The 20,938-nt window shown below is 40.4% G+C and overlaps 1 protein-coding gene across 1 annotated transcript in view; it reads right to left on the reverse strand.

Moving 5' to 3' along the window:
* Window positions 1–2,315: 2,315 nt before the first annotated feature.
* The window catches only part of LOC132400111 (protein-glutamine gamma-glutamyltransferase 2-like), a 55,710-nt gene continuing 37,087 nt past the window's right edge, over window positions 2,316–20,938 (reverse strand). The window contains exons 8-13 of the mRNA XM_059981188.1: window positions 11,054–11,157; window positions 10,492–10,734; window positions 9,929–10,201; window positions 7,229–7,389; window positions 4,617–4,750; window positions 2,316–2,466 (exon numbers count right to left, since the gene is read on the reverse strand). Coding sequence (XP_059837171.1) covers window positions 2,316–2,466; window positions 4,617–4,750; window positions 7,229–7,389; window positions 9,929–10,201; window positions 10,492–10,734; window positions 11,054–11,157 — 1,066 coding nt within the window. The remainder of the gene's footprint in view (window positions 2,467–4,616; window positions 4,751–7,228; window positions 7,390–9,928; window positions 10,202–10,491; window positions 10,735–11,053; window positions 11,158–20,938) is intronic.

Below are 20,938 nucleotides of genomic sequence, written 5' to 3' on the forward strand. Positions count from 1 at the left end.
AGATAATGGGGTAAAATTTGAGTCAGTGGGATGAGTTAAAGTGTAACAGGGGCCAAAATCAAAAAGGTCGATGAATACAGGACTGAAGGTGTTATATTTGAAACAACACAATGTATGTAATAAGCTAGAAGACCTTATAGCGTAGTTAGAGATTAGCAGGTAGGATGTTATGGGCATTGCTGAGTCATGGCTGAAATAAGATTGTGGTTCTGAGCTTAACATCCAAGGATACACATTATATCAGAAGGATTGGCAGGTAGGCAGAAGGGCTATGGTGGCTCTGTTCATAAAAACTGAAATCGAATTCTTAGATAGAGTTGACATGGGATTGGAAGATGTAGATACCTTGTAGGCAGTAGCCAGTACTCCAAACAGTAGCCAGGATATGGGATACAAATTACAATGGGAGATAGGAAAGGCATGTATAAAGGGCAATTTTCAAAATGTAGGTAGATAGTGAAAATCAGATTGGTATTGAATCCCAAGAGAGGGAATTTGTAGACAACTGGAAGGCAGCTTTTTAGAGCAGCTTGTATTTGAGCTCACCAGGGAAATGGCAATTCTGGCTTGGGTGTTATGTAATGACCCAGGTTTGATTAGGGAGCTTAAGGTAAAGGAACCCTTAAGAGTCAGTGACATCCATGGCCTCCTCTACTGTCAAAATGAATCCAAACTCAGGTTGGAGGAACAACATCTTATGTACTGGCTGGGTAGCCTCCAACCTGATGGCATGAACATTGACTTCTCTAACTTCCGTTAATGCCCCTCCTCCCCTTCTTACCCCATCCCTTACATATTTAGTTGTTTGCCTGTTCTCCATCTCCCTCTGGTGCTTCCCCCCTCCCCCTTTCTTTCTCCCGAGGCCTCCCGTCCCATGATCCTTTCCCTTCTCCAGCTCTGTATCACTTTCGCCAATCACCTTTCCAGCTCTTAGCTTCACCCCACCCCCTCCGGTCTTCTCCTATCATTTCACATTTCCCCCCTCCCCCCACTACTTTCAAATCTCTTACTATCTTTCCTTTCAGTTAGTCCTGACAAAGGGTCTCAGCCCGAAACGTTGACAGTGCTTCTTCTTATGGGTGCTATCTGGCCTGCTGTGTTCCACCAGCATCTTGTGTGTGTTGTTTGAATTTCCAGCATCTGCAGATTTCCTTGTGTTTGCTCACCAAATTAATTAAATTGGTGTTTCCAGAGCAGTATGTCACTTGCACTTTCTTCAAAAACATTATGTGTAAAATTATGTTAAACAACTTCATTTTATGTAACTCATGGTTCTGATTGTTTATGAATCATTTATTTGATCTTCCAACTTTAGTTTGAGAAGTCAGGTGCACAGGTATAAAAAAAACACCACATTAACTAAATCAGTGTTTCCAGTGCATTGCCACTTGCTTCAAAAACACTACTACTGCATGTGTGAACTTCTTTTAAACAACATTATGTTATGTAACACATGGTGCTGAGTGCTTTGTAATCATTTATTTGATTGTGCAACTCAAGTCTGAGAAGTTACTTCCAAACATATAAATTAATGTTTCTGGAGCAAAATGCTCACATTGCAAATTTCTTTTAAAGAATTTTATGTTATGAAACCTATGGTGTCAAGTGCTTTGGAATCATTTATTTGATTGTGCAACTCAAGTCTGGGAAGTGAGATCAAAAAACAAGACAAAATCAAAACCTTTCAGAGGCTTAAGGTTTGCTGAAAATTGGGCCCCATCTGTACAATAACGGCAAATAACAGATGTAAGTACTGTGCCCTGATGCTGCTCATGTATCCTAGGCTTTGCAAAGTCATTGGTCTCAAGAAACTGTGGTTAATTTTGTATTTGATTAACAGATGGAAAACTGGGCAATGCTTAGCCCACCATATTGCTGTGAAGACATAAAAAATACTCCTGTTTCACTTATTTCTATTGTTCTGCATTAAGCACAAAACAGGAATACATACTAAATTGCTCTTTATTGTGCTTGGGTGTTAGCCAAGTTGCCCTAGTCCCAGAACATTTATTTTTCTCCAGTTTAGCATTGAATTCCAAAAGAGGCATTGGGAACTGACCAACTCAAACAGCAAAATGCGTAGTTTTCAGTGAACAAGATATATTCACCTTCTGGTAGTTGGACATTTTTCATAGAAATCAGATACAGTGGGGACCCATTTCACATCAACAATGGCTATCCTAACATATACTCAAATATAAAACACAAGTTCACAACAGAGTTTAGAACATTTTGATTAAATTTGTTTGAAACAGATTACAATGCAACTATTGTTAATAAACATAGGGAGTTACGTATCCATTATTCAGTTTAACTTAAAGACATTGGACAGTGATATTCTTGAATCCTTTTACATCCTTAATCTTGTTGCAGTCAAAATCCACCATTAATTTCCGTAGTCCTGCTTTACTGGGGATGAACTGACATACAGATCTAATTGATCGGTTTGCCTTTATCTCTGGCACCCTGGAAATGCAAAGGCAGAAACTAGTTAAAAGAAACACTCACAGAAAAATTTCAGGGCTTTTAAAAGTAATTAAAATCAGTTTGTTGCAAAGCCTGTATTGAGTTACAGAATTCCCAGCAACAAAACTGGCATTCATTTTTCAATACCCCAAACCATTTGTCAGCAGGGCCTGTACACTAAAATGAAGATATTGCAATATACATAGGCAGCTGGTCAAAGGCCTGGTGAAGAGACAAATTATAATGAATATCATGAAAAGAAGAGAAGATGTGCCAATTTTAGCTTCTGCTTCTTATCTCCAGTGACTCAGGTTTGGTCTCAGCCTCTGGTGCTTTGCTGGTATGCATATATCCTTTTCATTCCCCACCTGGTCCAATAGCTCAATAGTTCCATTTAATATCAGAGAATGTAAACAATATCCAAGCTGAAATTCTCACTGCCTGCAGGCCTCCTCAAAACAGAAGAAAAATGCCAAAGAATGAAATAAAACATTAGAACCCCAAAGCCCCCTACCCCCTCCCACGCACAATCAGCATCAAACCCTCCCGCACTTATTCTAGCACAAAGCATCAGCATTCTCACCACCCATCATGCAAGCAACAAGAAAGCCCCCAAAGAGAGACCCTGATCTACTCCAACATTTCGACATCCCTCAGGCTCTGTGTCTAACAAGGGAGAGACAGATATCATTCCTTCCACAGCAACGGGGAGACAACAGTTTCTATTATGATGTTGCAGTTAGTCTAAAACATTGTGTAACTCAGGTTAATTAAACCCAAAGATGTAATGTTAGAAAGCTGTACCTGCAGAGGGATGAAAACAAGGTTTACTGATTAAAAAAGGAAGAATTTGAAAATAAAGTGCTATGCGGGAATGAGGCATGGCTGACGCAGGGCAGACGAGGATAGAAACACAGCAACGATTAGAAGCTGAAGATATGAACTGTTAAGAGTGGAATTAGTGGTGAGTATCTTTACCCTACTAACTTGTAAACCTCAGGATGAAACCCCCTGGAGGAGAGATAATAGCGATAAAGATCTATTGAAGCTACGGCTATATCACGCAGCAGCTATAATGAGACAATATCAGCAGAGACCAGTGTCCAAGATCCCTACTGTGTAGTTGGGAATTAGTTCTGAAAAAGAGATTTGGTCAAGTTTTGGTATAAGTTTGTGAACTGCCTTTCTGTGGATGATCAACTATTTCATCCAAAGAACAAAGAGACAAGATGGCGAGCCACCCAAGATGAAGAACGAGTGTGGGAACAAAATGTGTAATGACGCAGAGGATTTAATACGGTTGGATGTATAAGTTTATTTTCATTCGAAGAATCTGAATTTGATTTTCTGCAAGAACTGATTATTTTTGCAATGACTTTGATAAGTTACTGAATGAGATTTACTTTTTTTAAAAGCTGTGATTTTGGAGAATTATCATGAAAGGAGTTAAACTGTGTATATATAATTTTTGAATTTGAATTTAAACTTGTAGATATACTGCCTGGAACTGAAACTGAAGTTAACTGTAATACTTAAGAATAGGAATTATATTTGGTTTCCTAACTAACTAGGCATAAATAAAAAGAAAAGTTTAGTCTGTAAACCTTTAAATAGGGCATAACACCAGATCTAATTAGTTGGAGAGATTAGAGTAGTAAAGGAATCTCACTGATTCTAATTAAAAAGGAATCTGTTTTGGTTTGATATCTAAGATTTGGAACCTAAACAGCATGTTGGAATTCTGAATTGTTCTTGCTCATGTAAATATTTTGTACGTAGTTCTGCTTATAAACAAACCTTATTTCCAGAAGTGTGTGGTTTCTATTCACTGCCTCCTTCTGCTACCTAGTACCTTCTGATGGCCTACTAGCACCTAGTGTAGTACTATGTAATTTGATTTTCCCAAAGAGCATGGCGACTAGTCACATGTGATAAGACTAGCTCTCCACAGGTGTTACAATTGGGTATTATCCTTCATTATTCTCTGGGTCTGCTGTATGTCAGAACAAGCTGAATTATTTCATGCAAACAAAACTCTTTGCTTTGTAGGGGCCTTAGAGAAGATACCAGTAACACGCTACATAATTCAAAGGAATGTCAAAGAGATTTTTGTGTTCAAAGTTAGTCATTTATTTGCTCCTTCGCCTTACCTGATTTTTCTCATGCCATCAATCAGTCCTACTCCTTCTACTGTGAAGACGCAATCAAAGAGTGGCTCAGACAATGGATTGTGAAAAATGATTTCTGCAGCCAACTCACGCTTCAGAATGGCATTCCCCAGTATCTGAAGGAACAAAATTTGTTAGGTGCTATAGTTATTCCTAATTCCAGGCTGTTGAATCAATCAGATTCATTTACTTGATATGCCTGTGGCCTAAATGTAATATTTGCTGCTTTAAAGTGAGACAATTTCTCATCTTAATGATTTTAAAAGAATAAGAGGACAGTTGCTAGTCTTCAATACTGGGGAACGTTATCTTATTAATTTGAAGACCTGGAGCTCCTACTTGTTTTCCTTCCATATACAGCTTGAGTTGGCATCAGCAATTTCAACAGAGAATTCATAATGTCAGTAGAGACAAGAAATAGGTTTGGAATCTTCCTTCTTCCAGGATTGCTCTTATGCAGGATGTTCCATAAGCTTGAAATAATTTCAGCCGCTGCATTGTACAGGCGGGAATTCCAATGAAAACGAAGGCCTTTTACATTGTCAGTTTGTTAGGCTGACTCAATCTAATTGTAGATTGTTTTGAGTTTGAGAAGAAGGGAAGAGAGTGGGGAAAGAACAAAGCAAGAGAAATTAAGAATATTGGGAGAAAAAGGGGAAGAGCAAAAGTGCATAGGATGGGGCAGGTGAAGCTCACGATTGTAGCCATTGCTCTGTGATTGAAGACAGCACATGAAGGTGGTGCATTGGGAGGAATGAGCAACAGTGCCAGGTGACTCTCAGCTAAAGAGCAGTGTCCAGGGAGAGTGCCAGCTCAGAGCAGGCCAGCTGTGAAGGAGAGGGAATTGTCAGATAGAATTTATAAGCATCAGTCATGGGAGGTGGACGTGAGTAAGGCAGGCCAAAAGGGCTCTGGTGACGCTGTACAGACTGATCCCCTGTACAGTGGATACAATTGATTACAGAAATGTTGATGAACTCCAACCATACCATTGACTTTGGAAGATGGAGATGGAGGGCATCAAAGAAGATGAAGTATTAACAGGGCCAATAAGTTCACAAAGTTAGAGGGAGATGCTGTCTGAGAATAGTCCAACTTGAACAATAAACAGCACACACAAAATGCTGGTGGAATGCAACAGGCCAGGCAGCACCTACAGGAAGAAGTACAATCAACATTTCAGGCCGAGACCCTTCGTCAGACATTCAGGTCTCAGCCTGAAACGTCGACTATACTCTCCCTATAGATGCTGCCTGGCCTGCTGCATTCCACCAGCATTTTGTGTGTGTTGCTTGGATTTCCAGCATCTGCAGATTTCCTCATGTTTGCGTTGAACAATACACATCCATTTTTACACTAATCTTATATTAACCCACATACTCATTTCTCTCCTCACCCAGTACTACCACACTTCTATCCATTAGGGGCAATTTATTGTGACCAATTAACCTAGCAATCTGAGGAAAACAGAGGGAAACCCAAGCAGTCTTTAGGAAAAACTCCTCACGGACAATTCAGATCAGAAGAGGTCCAGAGTCATTGGACTGTGAAGTAGCAGTTCCATTAGCTTCACCACTGTAGTTCTCCCAAGCAGAGAAAGAGGAATGAAGAAGGAATTCCTTGGATTCCACCATAAAATGCATCAGCACTTTGCTTTGTTCAGTGCCTGGAGCTGCCTTATAATATCAGTGCTGCCTTATAAAATCCTAATCATTTTTCCATATTCATTAATGAAACCAGTCCAATTTAGCTCCTCGATAATTCAGATGTTGCCTTATTCTCTAGGGAAGTTATGGTTGAAAAAATGTTCTTTCTTTAAGTAGAGGGAATGTAACAGCACCGGTTAATGAGATGGATAGGAGATTCTGTAGCCAAGAAAGAGACATCAGGCTGGCAGGTTGGCTGGGGTCCAGGATGTTTCAGAGCAGCTGCAGAATATTCTCAAGGTGGAGTGCAAACAACCAGGGGCCGAGTGCATTTGGCACTAATGAGATTGGTAGAAAGGGGGAAGAGGTCCTGCACAGAGAGTATAGGGAGTTAGGAAACAGGCTGAACAGGCCTCCAAGGTCCTAATCTCAGAATTACTCCCAGTGTCATGTGCTAGTCAGGTCATGAATAGGGTGATAGTACAGGTGGATGAGTGACTGAGGAACTGGTGCAAGGGGCAGAGTTTCAGGTTCTTGAATCTTAAGAACCTCTTCTGCTGCAGGAATTGCATATACAGGAGGGACAGACTGCACCTAAATTGGAGGGGAGCCAATATCCTGGTCAGGAGCCAATATCCTGGTCAGGAGGTTCTCTAGTGCTACTCTAGTGCTAGGGATTAAACTAGTTTGCTAGGGGGATGGAAAGCAGAGCACCAGGTCAGAAAGTGGAAGGATGTGATGCAGATACATTAGAGAGTTTTAGGAGAGGTCTAGACAGGCACATGAATGTGAAAAAATGGAGGGATGTGAATATTGTGTTGGCAGAAGAGATGAGTTTAGTTAGCCATTTGATCACTAATTTAATTGTTTCAGCACAAAAGTGATGAAGTATCCCCATATTAGCTTGACTCATTTGTGTGTCTGTAGTTCATAGTTGAAGATTATTACATTCACGGTGACAGAAGGTTTGACCACTGTAACATGTTCCACTGCCAAAGCATTGTCATTTGTTCTTTCATCAGCTGCCAGGACAATCAGCTTGATCAGTTGGTGATTTTCCAGGTAATTCCCAAACTTTCTGAAAGGCACTTTGATAGGTACCGTTGTAACTGAAAGAACAATTATTAAACAGGAGACATGAAAGTAACTTATCACTTGATCTAAAATATTCATTTCATACATATATACATTCTGTGGCTGCTTTATTAGGTAACCTGTACACCTGCTCATTAATGCAAATATCTATTCAGCCTTAAGTTTCCTTAAGGTTGTCATGGCCGAGAGGGGTGGAGGGGGTAGTGGGGATGAGCTCCCTCTACCTATTAAATGCTCCCAACGTCTCACATAGCTTCTGACAACCAAGTCCAGCTCCTGGTCTTCCCATGTAGCCTAGCTGCTAAGCCCTGTGGATCCGTTGCTACTGACAGGAAAAAGTGGGTTTGCTGGTATCTTAAAACCAGTCGCTCCTGGCAGATGGGGCTCATCAGCCATGCTTGACAGCTCATCCAGGAGAAGGAAGGCTTTGATCACACACCTCCGCTGCCTTGCGATTATACCCACTCATGGGGAGGGCTTCAGGAGTAAACCCTGAGGAAAAATCTGGAGTCCCTAAGGCTGTCCTACACCGACTTCAATGCTGATTGGCAACTCCTGCTGCACTGGTGTTCCTTAGGATTTATTAGCTTCGTCGAGAGGGGGAGCCTGCTGCATGGGCCACAGTTTGCTCTTCATATTGCACATACACCTAGGACACAACATCCAAGGTCAACCCAACCAATGGAGGGCCTTCGATCCAGCCAATCATGTGGCAGATTGCAATGCATAAAAGCATGCAGGCGTGCTCAGCAGCTTCAGCTGTTGCTCAGAATGGGGAGAAAATGTAATCTAAGTGATTTTGACCAATGTTGGTTCAGACAGGGTTGTTTGAGTATCTCAGAAGCTGCTGATCTCCTGGGGACTTTCACCTACAACATATTCTAATGTTTTCAAAGAATGGTGCAAACAACAAAAAACAATCTAGCAAGTCACAGTTCCACGCATAAATCAATAAACATCATTCCCGCTGATGTCTTTATAATAGAATAAAGGTTATTTGTGAGCAACTTTAGCATCGTCTTAGACAAGGATTGGAGCAGGTTGTATGAGAAAGTATTTAATTGAGGAAAGGATGGTTATGATGCAATTAGGAACTTGGGAGCCTAAATTGGGAACATGTACAACAGAACTGTGGAGGTTGTTTAATTAGCACTTGTGCCAGATTCTGGATAAGTTTGTCCTATTGACATAGGGAAAGGATGGCAGGATGGAGCTATATTTGACAAGAGATGTGGAACTTTAATCCAAAGGGACGAAGGAAGCATAGCTAAGATTTTGGAACCAAGGATCCTGACAGGGCTCTTGAGAGTTATAAGATAGCCAGAAAGAAGCTTGAAAGAAGCTTAAGAAAGGGCTTCAAAAACAGCTGGAAGGCCTTGGCATGTAGGATTAAGGAGAAGGCCTTGGCAAGTAGGATTAAGGAGAAGGCCTTGGCGAATAGGATTAAAGAGAAGGCCTTGGCAAGTAGGATTAAAGAGAAGGCCTTGGCGAGTAGGATTAAAGAGAAGGCCTTGGCGAGTAGGATTAAGGAGAAGGCCTTGGTGAGGAGGATTAACGAAAATCCTGAGGTGTTCTACATAGACGTGGAGAATAGGAGGTGATTTGATAGACGTGGTAAGAGGCATAGGTACAGTGGGCAGCCAGGGACTTTTCCCAGGGTGGCAATGGCTATTACGAAAGGGCATACTTTTAAGGTGATTGGGGGAAACTATAGGGGAGATATCAGAAGTAGCTTTTTTTTTATACACTGAGTGGTAAGTGTATAGAACACACAGCCAGTGGTGGCAGTTGAGGCAGATGCATTAGGGATATTTCTGAGTCTGTTATCATCACATGGATGAGAGTAAAATGGAACTCTTGATGAGAGGGAAGGGTTAGATTGATCTTGGAGTGGTAGGTTATATGGTTGGCACAACATCATGATTCAAAGCGCCTGTACTTTGTAATTTAAAGAGCAGCCCTGATAAACCGGAAAGGCAGAGCGCTGGGACCAGAGACGAGAGTCGGGCTGATTTTGCTTGCTCTCCCACAATATTCACTCCTCTCTCCATGATGTTGAGGCAGAAGGACTTCCCCAGCTACTGTGCTTCATGCCTGTGAGCTTCCTAGTGATTTGACCCGCTAATAGGATGAACTGAGACTGAGGCTTTGGGCCTACTCTGGGAATTCGGATTAAGGACTTAATTTGGTTCGGAACGCTGTAATGCTTCTATAGCTTGCAAGATCTGTGTTCTTTTCTCTTTCTCTGCACGTTGGCTGTTAGTCTATACTTCATTTAAAATGAGGTTCTTTTGGGTTTCTTGCTTTGTGGCTGCTTGTAAGCAGACAAATCTCAAGGTTGTATAACTTATACATTCTTTGATAATAAATGTGCTTTGAATCCAGAATCTTTGCTGTTTCATGTTCTATGCTTGAAAACTTTTGCATCACTGTGGATTTCAGTCTGATGTTTTCAAATGTCTTTCTAGTATCAGGACATAAACATCTAAATCTTATTTGCTAAAATAGTAATTGAACAGACATATAATGCAATATTACAAGTAATAACATTACCTTCATTGCCTTCAACAACAACATCATTCATACTCAGAGCCATAACTTGTTTCACAGGTCGTCCTGTATATTTCAGGATTTGAGCATTAAAGTGAAGGTTACAAACCCTTCTCTCTAAACTGCGATTGGAGATGTTCACAATAGCATCAATATCAGATCCATGGTTTACTGAATTGTCAATTTTCATGTGCACATTGAATTTCTCTTCTTGTACACGTTCCAGTTGATTTCTGAATTGAGCTTCAATAAATATTGCTCTTTCTTTTTGAGAGCCTAAATATATTGGGGAAAAAAACATTGATTTAAGAATAAAATAAGACAGATAATAAGTTATTTATTAATTTTTCTAACATGCTAATTTTGAAACTATGAATTGTTTTTTAATCCACACATTTAATTTAAAACAATACACTACCTTTCAATTTGCTATGCAGTTTGTCGTGAAATATGTTGCCATTTTTCTACCACAGCTATAAAGCATGAATTTTATGCTGCATGCGAGGTAATGAAGTGATAAGAAATTTTAAGAAGTACATTTTCTTACAAATGCTTCTCTTGCATACCTTCAGGATGCTTGTAATTGGATGTGATGTCTTCTCGATCATTATTGCCGCAACCCTTGGTGCTGACATATTTTCCCACACGTTGACTTTCGACAGATCTCTTTACTTTTTTGCCATCTCTGCATCTCGTCCATGTTACCACATCGCCATTGACCTCCGCAAAAACAAAGGGGATATCATACTTCACCTCCATTACCCCTTCTTTGATTGCGTTGACTGGAGCAGGCCCACAGCAGTAAATTCCTAGAACAAACATAGAGATGAATGAGAAAAAGAAATCAGTCAATTTCAAAATCATCTTGACTTCAACAGGTCTCTTACAGAAGCCCAGATTGCCATATGTAGCTGTTGAAAGATTACATACATTTATAAAATTGCATAAAAGTTTCTCACAATATAGCAGTAATTAAGTCATGATTTGAAAAAAAGATACAAAATACTTGAAAATAACTAATTTTGATATAAGATGCTGCAATTGAATTATTTTCTAATAGTTTTCTTTTGACTGGAGTACAGTATTTATAGCCCATGCAATGAACTATTATCCTACTTCAGTAATTACCTTCACTCTTCTCCTGTGGAGTTGGGTCCAGAACCTGCCATCCATTGTAACCTGGCTTTAAGTCATTTCGTGCCATCCAACTCTCCACCCAGACATGGAAGTTCCTGCATCATAGGAAGAAATTACCTTGTGAACCTTGTAGTAGCAAAAAATACAGATAAGTGCTTGGTTCATATGTTGGTAACCATCAGCCACACCTTAGTTTTAATGGTTAAATTAACATCTTTTTTTTAGAAAGTGAAACGTTTCAATCTTTATCCCAATCTATTTATACACATTTCCAATGGCATATTTATGATAATTTTGTGATATTTTAATGTGTCAGTTGAGAATTAATTCATCAGAACTTAGAACGATGAAATGTTCAATGGGGAAGACACGTAATGATACAGGGGACAGTTAGAATAATTTCTTGGGAAAGGTAAATCTTTAACAATGTATTTGACAGAGCAATGGATTTGAAAATCAGAAAAAAAGCATGCAATCAGTAATTTCCAGGCTGTCTACCTTACTTAGAAAAACAATGACTGGGCTCTTTTTGTCACACGACCCCATATGGGCATATGTACCATAGACAGGACTGAGTTATCTGTTTGGTAAGTAAAATACTTATCAATATTTCTTGACATCCTGCACTTTATTGACTTTCCCACCCACTCACTGATTTTTCCCCATCGAAGTATACTTCCACCCAAAGAGTGATTAGAAATTGAAGCACACTCCCTGACAGAGTGGTAGAGAAAGAGATTCTCACAACACTTAAGAAGCGTATACAGTCAATGGCTACTTTATTAGGTACCCATAATTAACCAGCTTGTTAATGGAAATATCTAATCAGCCAATCATTGGCAGAAACTCAATGCATAACAGCATGCTGATGTGGTCAGTAGGTTCAGTTGTTGTTCAGACCAAACATCAGAATGGGAAATAAAAGTGAGTTTGATCTTTGAATGGTTTTTGGTGCCAGACAGGGTGGTTTGAGTATCTCAGAGGCTGCTGATTTCCTGGGATTTTTATGCACAACAGCATCTAGAGTTTTCAGAGAATAGTGTGAAAAACAAAAAAAAAGAACATCCAGTGAGCAGCAGTTCTGTGGGTGAAAATGCCTTGTTTATGAGAGAGGTTAAAAAGAGTGGCTGACAAATTCAAGTTGACAAGAAGATGACAGTAACTTAAATAGCTATATGTTCCAACTGTTGCGTGCAAAAGAGCATCTCTGAATGCACAGCACATCAAACCTTGAAGCGGATGGGCTACTGCAACAGAAGGCCAGAAACATACACTTGTGACCACTTATATACTTATGTGTCCTATATAGCTGCAACATTACCTCTCGGCTCTTAAACTCAATCCCACAATTGATGATGGCCAATGCATCGTATGCCTTCTTAACCACAGAGCCAACCTGTGTAGCAGCTTTAAGTGTCCTATGGACTCAAACCCCAAGATTCGTCTGATCCTCCACACTGCCAAGAGTCTTACCATTAATGCTATATTCTGCCATCATATTTGGCCTACCAAAATGAACCACTTCACAGTTATCTGTATTGCACTCCATCTACTACTCAGCCCAGTTTTGCATCCTATCAATGTCCCGCTGTAACCTCTGACAGCCCTCCACACTAACCACAACACCTCCAACCTTTGTGTAATCAGCAAATTTACTAATTCATCCCTCCACTTCCTCATCTAGGTCAATTATAAAAATTACAGAGTAGGGGTCCCAGGACAGATCCCTGCGGCACACCACTGGTGATCGATCTCGATGCAGAATATGACCGATATATAACCACTCTTTGCCTTCTGTGGGCAAGCCAGTTCTGGATCCACAAAGCAATGTCCCCTTGGAAACTGTGCCTCCTTACATTCTCAATAAACCTTGCACATGGTACCTTATCAAATGCCTTGCTGAAATACAAATATAGTACATCTACGGCTCTACCTTCATTAATGTGCTTCGTCACATCCTCAAAAAATTCATTCTGGCTCATAAGGCACAACCTGCCTTTGATAAAGCCATGCTAACTATTCCTAATTATATTATGCATCTCCAAATGCTCATAAATCCTGCTTCTCAGGATCTTCTCCATCAACTTACCAACCACTGAAGTAAGACTCACTGGTCTATAATTTCCTGGGCTATCTCCACTCCCTTTCTCGAATAAGTGAACAACATCCACCACCCTCCAATCCTCCGGAACCTCTCCTGTTGATGATGCAAAGGTCATCACCAGAGGCTCAGCAATCTCCTCCCTCACTTCCCACAGTAGCCTGGGGTACACCCCATCTGGTCCCGGTGACTTATCCAACATGATGCTTTCCAAAAGCTCCAGCACATACTCTTCCTTAATACCTACATGCTCAAGCTTTTCAGTCTGCTGCAAGTCATCCCTACAATCGCCAAGATCCTTTTCCGTAGTGAATACTGAAGCAAAGTACCGTATTCATTAGTACCTTTGCCTTCTCCTCCTGTTCCATACACACTTTCCCACTGTCACGCTTGATTGGTCCTATTCTGTCACGTCATATCCTCTTGCTCTTCACATCCTTGTAGAATGCCTTGGGGTTTTCCTTAATCCTGCTCACCAAGACCTTCTGGCTCTCCTAATTATATTTTTAAGTTCCTTTCTGCTAGCCTTATAATCTTCTAGACCATATCATTAGCTAGTTTTTTGAACCTTTCGCAAGCTCTTCTTTTTTTCTTGACTAGATTTACAACAGCCTTTGTACACCACGGTTCCTGTACCCTACCATCCTTTCCCTGTCTCACTAGAACATACATAAGCAGAACCCCGCGCAAGTATCCCCTGAACATGTGCCACATTTCTGCCGTACATTTGCCGAGAACATGGTTCCAATTTATGCTTCCAAGCTCCTGCCTGATAGCCTCATATTTCCCCTTACTCCAATTAAACGTTTCCCTAACTTGTCTGTTCCTATCTCTCTCCAATGCTATGGTAAAGGAGATAGAATTGTGATCACTATCTCCAAAATGCTCTCCCGCTGAGAGACTTGATACCTGACCAGGTTCATTTCCAAATACCAGATCAAGTACAGCCTGAGCACACCTAAAAAACTCCACCCCATCTAACCCTTCACTCTAGGGAGCTGCCAATCAATATTTGGGAAACTAAAATCTCCCACCACACCAACCCTGTTATTATTACATCTTTCCAGAATCTGTCTCCCTATCTGCTTGTCGACATTGTTCTTTATATCCTGCCAACATTACTTATTCTTAAGTCTTTATTCTTTTTCGTTCTTATTTCTTCTAGCCTTTCCCTTACAAGACTTCTACTCTTGTATTAGCACTTAATAAAACAATTTTGAAGCAAGAAGTTTTGTTTCTCTTTCTTGACATCTGAAAGAACTTTCATTTAAAAACATTAGAGTCTAACAATTTGGTGTAGTCGCTGGGAATGGTTGCGAAGATTTAATGACTTCAAAGAATTGCAGATGAAGTGGAAATTTATAGTGTGCAAATGAAAGAGGGATGAGCTTCCCTATTCCAAATTGAGGGAAAACTTAATTCTGCCTTCAAATAGGAAGTAGGAGTGAGGAAACTACACTATACATTGCTATTTTGAAAAAATGGATTTGTAAAAATTAAATACTTGCAAGCCAGTGGAGCATGAAAATAACTAAATACATGCATGACAGTAGAATGTGAAAATACTTAAATATGTGCCAACTGGTAGAACGTGAGAAAAAAATTACCTATATGCGAACTGGTGGGGTACAACGCATTCAAGCCAGTGCAATGCATGGGAAATCTTTGGTTGTAGAACAACCTATTAAAATTTATTTTGCAATCTCAAAATATTTTCAGATCGCAGTCAAAGTAATAAAAACTGTGTACAAAATCAAGTGTTACACCTAATTGGCCAATGACGTGAAACCGGCTATGAGCTCTTACCTGAATGAAACATCTCAGTCTGATAGAAACATTGAAGAAATCTAGTTGCTACTCTTCAAGATATTAATGGGGCAAGTACTATCCTTAGCTTCCAAGAACTGGTATTTCAATATAATATTGATAAACACTGTCTTTTCTTCTACTTTAAAGTAAGATCAGCTTGTAAAGCCCAAGGGTTTCCCTGGGGGGGGGGGGGTCAGATTTAAAGGACTATCCCATTTAAGTTGGATACAGAGTGCTCTAAGACAGATAGTGTCATATATCTATGATATCTTTGAGAGGGAGGTGGGGATGAGGGTTGGTGGGTGGCTGGGTTAAGCAGTCAAAATGTAATTGACAACTGGTTGTATTGAATGTAATTTGTTGGTGTTGCAATAAAAATTAGTGATAAAAAATCTAGATGCAAACTACCAGCAATGTTAAGTTTAATAAGAAGCCACGTGAGAACATCCAGAGAATGTCCAAGGTAATGCAAGAACCTGGATTGTGTGAGTTAAAGATAACACAACGTTGGTTTGATTGAATGTGGGAGTGAATGAAAAAAGTTAATGGGGGCAAATAAAGACTTTTACAGATTGATTTGAAAAGAAATGTGAAAGTTGTGATTGTACAAGAAATAACTATGATATAGATGGTAAAAAGCCAGAGAGCAAGTCTCTGTATTAAAGAATACGTACATGACGCTGGAAGAACTCAGCAGGTCAGGCAGCTTCCGTGATAAAAGAGTAGCCAAAAAAGTTTCTGTATTAACTGAACGAGCAAAAAAAACTATAGTTGTAATTCAAGCGAAGTGCATTGTATAGAAACTGAAACCAGTGGGCAGTCCTGCCAACCCATTGGATGGTCCTGCTGGAGACTCTCCAGTGACGCTTCTCCATGTGAAACACCCCCTACATTAAACAGTCAACCAGGACAACACCACCATCCTAACTCCGAAGAGCTACAGGATAGACATGGCATGACCTCTACAGAGACCTCTAGCAACTTAAGTGATGATGACAGTGATGAAACAATAGGATTGGCAGAAATGTCACAGCGTGCTCCAATAAATATCAAGGGACTGAAGGCAACACAGGATGGAAGATGAAAAGAGGATTACCAGGTTGATCAAGGGAGTGAAGGCAATGCAGGAATGAAGATGAAACCTATGAAAGGAGAGCAGCAGTGGATTACCAGGTTGCTAATAAATGTATAGGCAAGCTAATCATCAAGACGATAAGACATAACAACAGAATTAGGCCATTCAGCATATCATGTCTGCTCCACGATTTCATCATGGCTGCAGTGTTTACACCCAATGACCTTGCCTCTATATTTGCATATGGTGACAAATTCCACAGATTCACCACTCTCCGGCTGGAGAAATTCCTCCTCAATTCCATTTTGAATGGACATCCTTCTATACTGAGGCTCTGCCCATTGGTCATAGAGCACCCCACCATAGGAAACATCCGCACCATATCCATGCTATTGAAGCTTTCAACATTTGATAGATTTCAATGAGATTCCTCCACATCATTTTTCTAAATTCCAGCAAATAAAGCTATCAAATGCTCCAGTCATGATAACCCTTTTATTTTGGAATAATTCTTGTGAACCTCCTCTATTTGCACATCCTTTCTTAGATAAGGAGCCCAAAACGGCTCACAATGCTCCGGGTGAGGCCTCAACAGGCCTATGAAGTCTCAGCATTACATTCATGTTTTTACGTAACAGTCCTCTCAAAACAAATGCTTTCCTCAACATTGACTCAGCCTGCAGGTTAACCTTTAGGGAATCATGCACGAGGACTCCCAAGTCCCTTTGCACCTTGAATTTTCGAATTTTCTCCGTGTTTAGAGAGTGGTCTGCACTTTTATTCTTTTTACCAAACTGCAGGACCGTACATTTCACAACTCTGTGTTCAATTTACACTTCTTTGCCCGTTGTTCTAATCTGTCCAAATCCTTCTGCAGACTCCCTGCTTCCTCAAAACTACCTGCCCTCCACCTATCTTCATATCATCTGTAAATTTCGCCACAAAGCCATCAGTTCCTTTAATGACATATAACATAAAAAGAAGTGATTCCAACACTTAACCCTTAGGGAGCACCACAAGTCACTGGCAGCCAGTCAAAAAAGACTTGCTTTATTTTCACTGTTTGCCTCCTGCTGATCAGTGAACATTCTATCCATACTAGTAGTTTTCTTGTAATATGATGTGCTCTCATCTTGCTAAGCAGTCTCATGTGTGGCAGCTTGTCAAAGGTCTTTTGAAAATCTAAGTACACAACATCTACTGATTCTCCTGATGAAGGGTTTCGGCATGAAACGTCGTCACTACCTCCTCCCATAGATGCTGTCTGGCCTGCTGAGTTCTGCCAGCATTTTGTGTTTTTATTTACTGATTCTCCTTTGATATCCTGATTGTTATTTTTTCAAAAAATTCCAACTGATCTGTCATGCAACAATCTTCCTTAAGGAAGCCATACCCCAAAGCAGATTGGGGGACCGCTTCATCGAGCACCTACTCTCTGTCCGTCACAATAGACAGGACCTCCCGGTTGCCACCCACTTCAACTCTGCCTCTCATTCCCATCTAGATATGTCCATACATGGCCTCCTCTACTGCCATGATGAGGTCAAACTCAGGTTGGAGGAGCAACACCTCATCTACCGTCTGGGTAGCCTCCAGCCTGATGGTATGAACATTGAATTCTCCAATTTCCAGTAATTCCCTCCCCCTTCCCCTATCCCAGGTCCCTCCCTGCCTCTCTCCCCTTTCAACTTTCTGCTCCTTTATCTCTACAGTTCTTTCATGCTTATCCCCTCCCCCCCTTATCTTTCCTCTAATTGGTTTTTCACCTGGAGCCTCTAGCCCTTCCCCCTCCCCTGTCTCTATTACTGGGCTTCGGCCCCCTCTTCCCCCCCATTCCTGATGAAGGCTCTTGGCTTGAAACATTGGTTACTCTTTTCTCACGGATGCTGCCTGCTGAATTCTTCCAGCGTTGTGTATGTATTCGCTGACTTTGGCCTATTTTATCCTGTACCTCCAAGTACTCTATCCTGAAACCACATTCTTAAAAATCACCTCCAGCATCTCCCCAACCACTCAGGTAAAGCTAACTGGCCTATATTTCCTTAATTCTTCTCCCTCCTTTCTTCACTCAAAAACTTCTATAGTTGTACTGTGGAGAGCATTCTGATAGGCTGCATCACTGTCTGGTATGGAGGGGCCGAAAGAAGCTGCAGAAGGTTGTAAATCTAGTCAGCTCATCTTGAAAACTAGCTTACAAAGTACCCAGGACATCTTTAGCGAGTGGTGTCTCAAAAAGGCAGAGTCCATTATTAACGACCCCAAGCACCCAGGGTATGCACTTTTCTCACTGTTACCATCAGCTAGGATATACAGAAGCCTGAAGGCACACACTCAGCTATTCAGGAACAACTTCTTCCCCTCTGCCATCCAATTCCCAAATATTCATTGGACACTACCTCACTTTTTTTTAATATACAGTATTTCTGTTTTTGCACATTAAAAAAAATTATTCAATATATGTAATTGATTTACTTGTTTATTTATGATGTTGTATTTTATTTATTATTATTATTTTCTCTCTCTGCTAGATTATGTATTGCATTGAATTACTGCTGCTAAGTTAACAAATTTCACATCACATGTACGGTGATAGTAAACCTGATTCTGATTCTGAAGAGTGTATATTTGTATACAATATTTGTATATTTCAATATTTGTAGTTTTCCAGTCCTCTGGAATCATGCCTGACTCTATTAAAGTTAAAATTAAAGTCCATGGTGAGAAGTGACTGAGAGTCCCCCTGGATAGGTTGCCAGTCTATTGCAAGGCTAACCCCTAGCATTTACTGGTACCCATTTTCAACTGGGTGGACTGGAGCAATGTGTGGTTAAGTGCTTTGCTCAAGAACACAACACACTGCCTTGGCTGGGGCTTGAACTCACAACCTTCAGATTACTAGTCCAACGCCTTAACCACTTGGCCATGTGCCATACTATTGGTTCTTGAGAAATCATTACTAATGCCCCCACAATCCCTTCAGTTACCACTTTCAGAACCCTTGTATGTAGTCCATCTGGTTCTGGTGACTTATCTAGCTCAGACCTTTCAGCTTCCCAAGCACCTTCTCCCTAGTAATAGCAACTGCACTTGCTTTTCCCCTCTGACACTCTTGAACTTTTGCCACACTGCTGGTTACTTCCACAGTGAAGACTGATACAACATACCTATTTAATTCTGCCATTTTCTTGTCCTTTTGTCCTTCAGTGTCATTTTCCAGTGGTCTGATATTTACTCTTGCCTCTTTTTCACTGTTTATAAGTGTGCAAAATGTTTGGTATCCTCTTTGATATTATTAGCTAGCTTATCTTCATACTTCCTCTCTTCCCTCCTTATGGCTCATTTAGTTGCCTTTTGTTGATTTTTTAGAAGCTTCCCAATTGTCTAACTTCCCACTAATTTTTGCTCTATTATATACCCTCTCCTTTGCTTTTATGTTGACTTTGACTTTCTTTGTCAGCCATAATTTCATCATCATGCTTTTAGAATACTACTTCCTGTTTGGGAGCACTGGAATTTAGAAGGATGAGAGGGAATCTGATTGAAACATATAAAATTATTAAGGGATTGGACACATCAGAGGCAGGAAACATATTCCTGATGTTGGAGGAGTCCAGAACCAGAGGCCATAGTTTAAGAATAATGGGTAGGGCATTTAGAATGGAATTGAGGAGAAACATTTTCACCCAGAGAGCTGTGGATCTATGGAATGCTGTGCCTCAGAAGGCAGTGGAGGCCAATTCTCTGGATGCTTTCAAGAAAGAGTTAGATAGAGCTCTTAAAGATAGTGGAGTCAAGGGATATGGGGAGAAGGCAGAAACGGGGTACTGATTGTGGATGATCAGCCATGATCACATTGAATGGTGGTGCTTTCTCAAGGAGCTGAATGGCCTATTCCTGCATCTATTGTCTATTGTATCTATCCTGTGCCTTCCAAATTGATCCTAGAAATTCCAGCCATTGCTGTTCTGCCATCATCCATACTAGTGTCCTCTTGTAATCAGCCTTGACCAGCTCCTCTCTCCTACCTCTGTAATTCCCTTTACTCCATTGTGATACTGTTATTTTAGCTTTTCCCCTCTTAATTACCTCCACTGGCAGATCCATCAACTACTGCCCAGCCACTCAACAATCTGCTGAAAGGCAGTAGATGCTCAGATGATCCTGTGACTCTTAATGAAGAAGACCTGGAAACATCTCAACGTTTAAAGGTGACACTCTGTACTGCACCTGCATTAATAAACCCTGTATGTCAACGAGAAACTCATGATGACAGTCTTAACTCAAGAACATGAAGACTGATAGCATCCTGTTGATTATTACTCTGCCAAAGATCTGATTCTCTATACTGATTGTTCCACAATGGCTGACAGAGGTACTTGAATGGCTCCTGGTACCTCTGCTTAACAGGCAGAAGTTGAAAGCTCGGACTGAAGCCTGTAAGTTGACAAGAAAGATCAGCTAATATCTACATGAATTGTTGATATGCTTTTGGAGCTATTCATAATTTTGGAAACCTATGGAGACACCGAAGATTTCTTACAGCTGTAGAAAATCCAATCTAGAGTGGGCAACTAGTACAAGAACTCATGGATATCTTACAATTTCCATCAGAAATTGCTGTATTAAAATGCAAAAGCCATGCAATAAAAGAAATAAAAACTGTCAAAAGAAATGCCAAAAACACATGCAGTGGATCCTACAAATGGAATTATGGAAATAAAGTTAAACTCCAGATGAACATATAAGATATTTGAGAGATACAAGCTTAATACTCCAAATGAAAAAAAAATGGTACTGGATGGAGAATGGCTGGAGGTTAAACAGTGATAGAGTATAGGGATATGACACTAGTCATCAACTAGTAGCTCCAACTACATTGCCTTCTTCTCTG

This window comes from Hypanus sabinus, chromosome 9, assembly GCF_030144855.1.
Source record: "Hypanus sabinus isolate sHypSab1 chromosome 9, sHypSab1.hap1, whole genome shotgun sequence".
Classification (NCBI taxonomy): domain Eukaryota; kingdom Metazoa; phylum Chordata; class Chondrichthyes; order Myliobatiformes; family Dasyatidae; genus Hypanus; species Hypanus sabinus.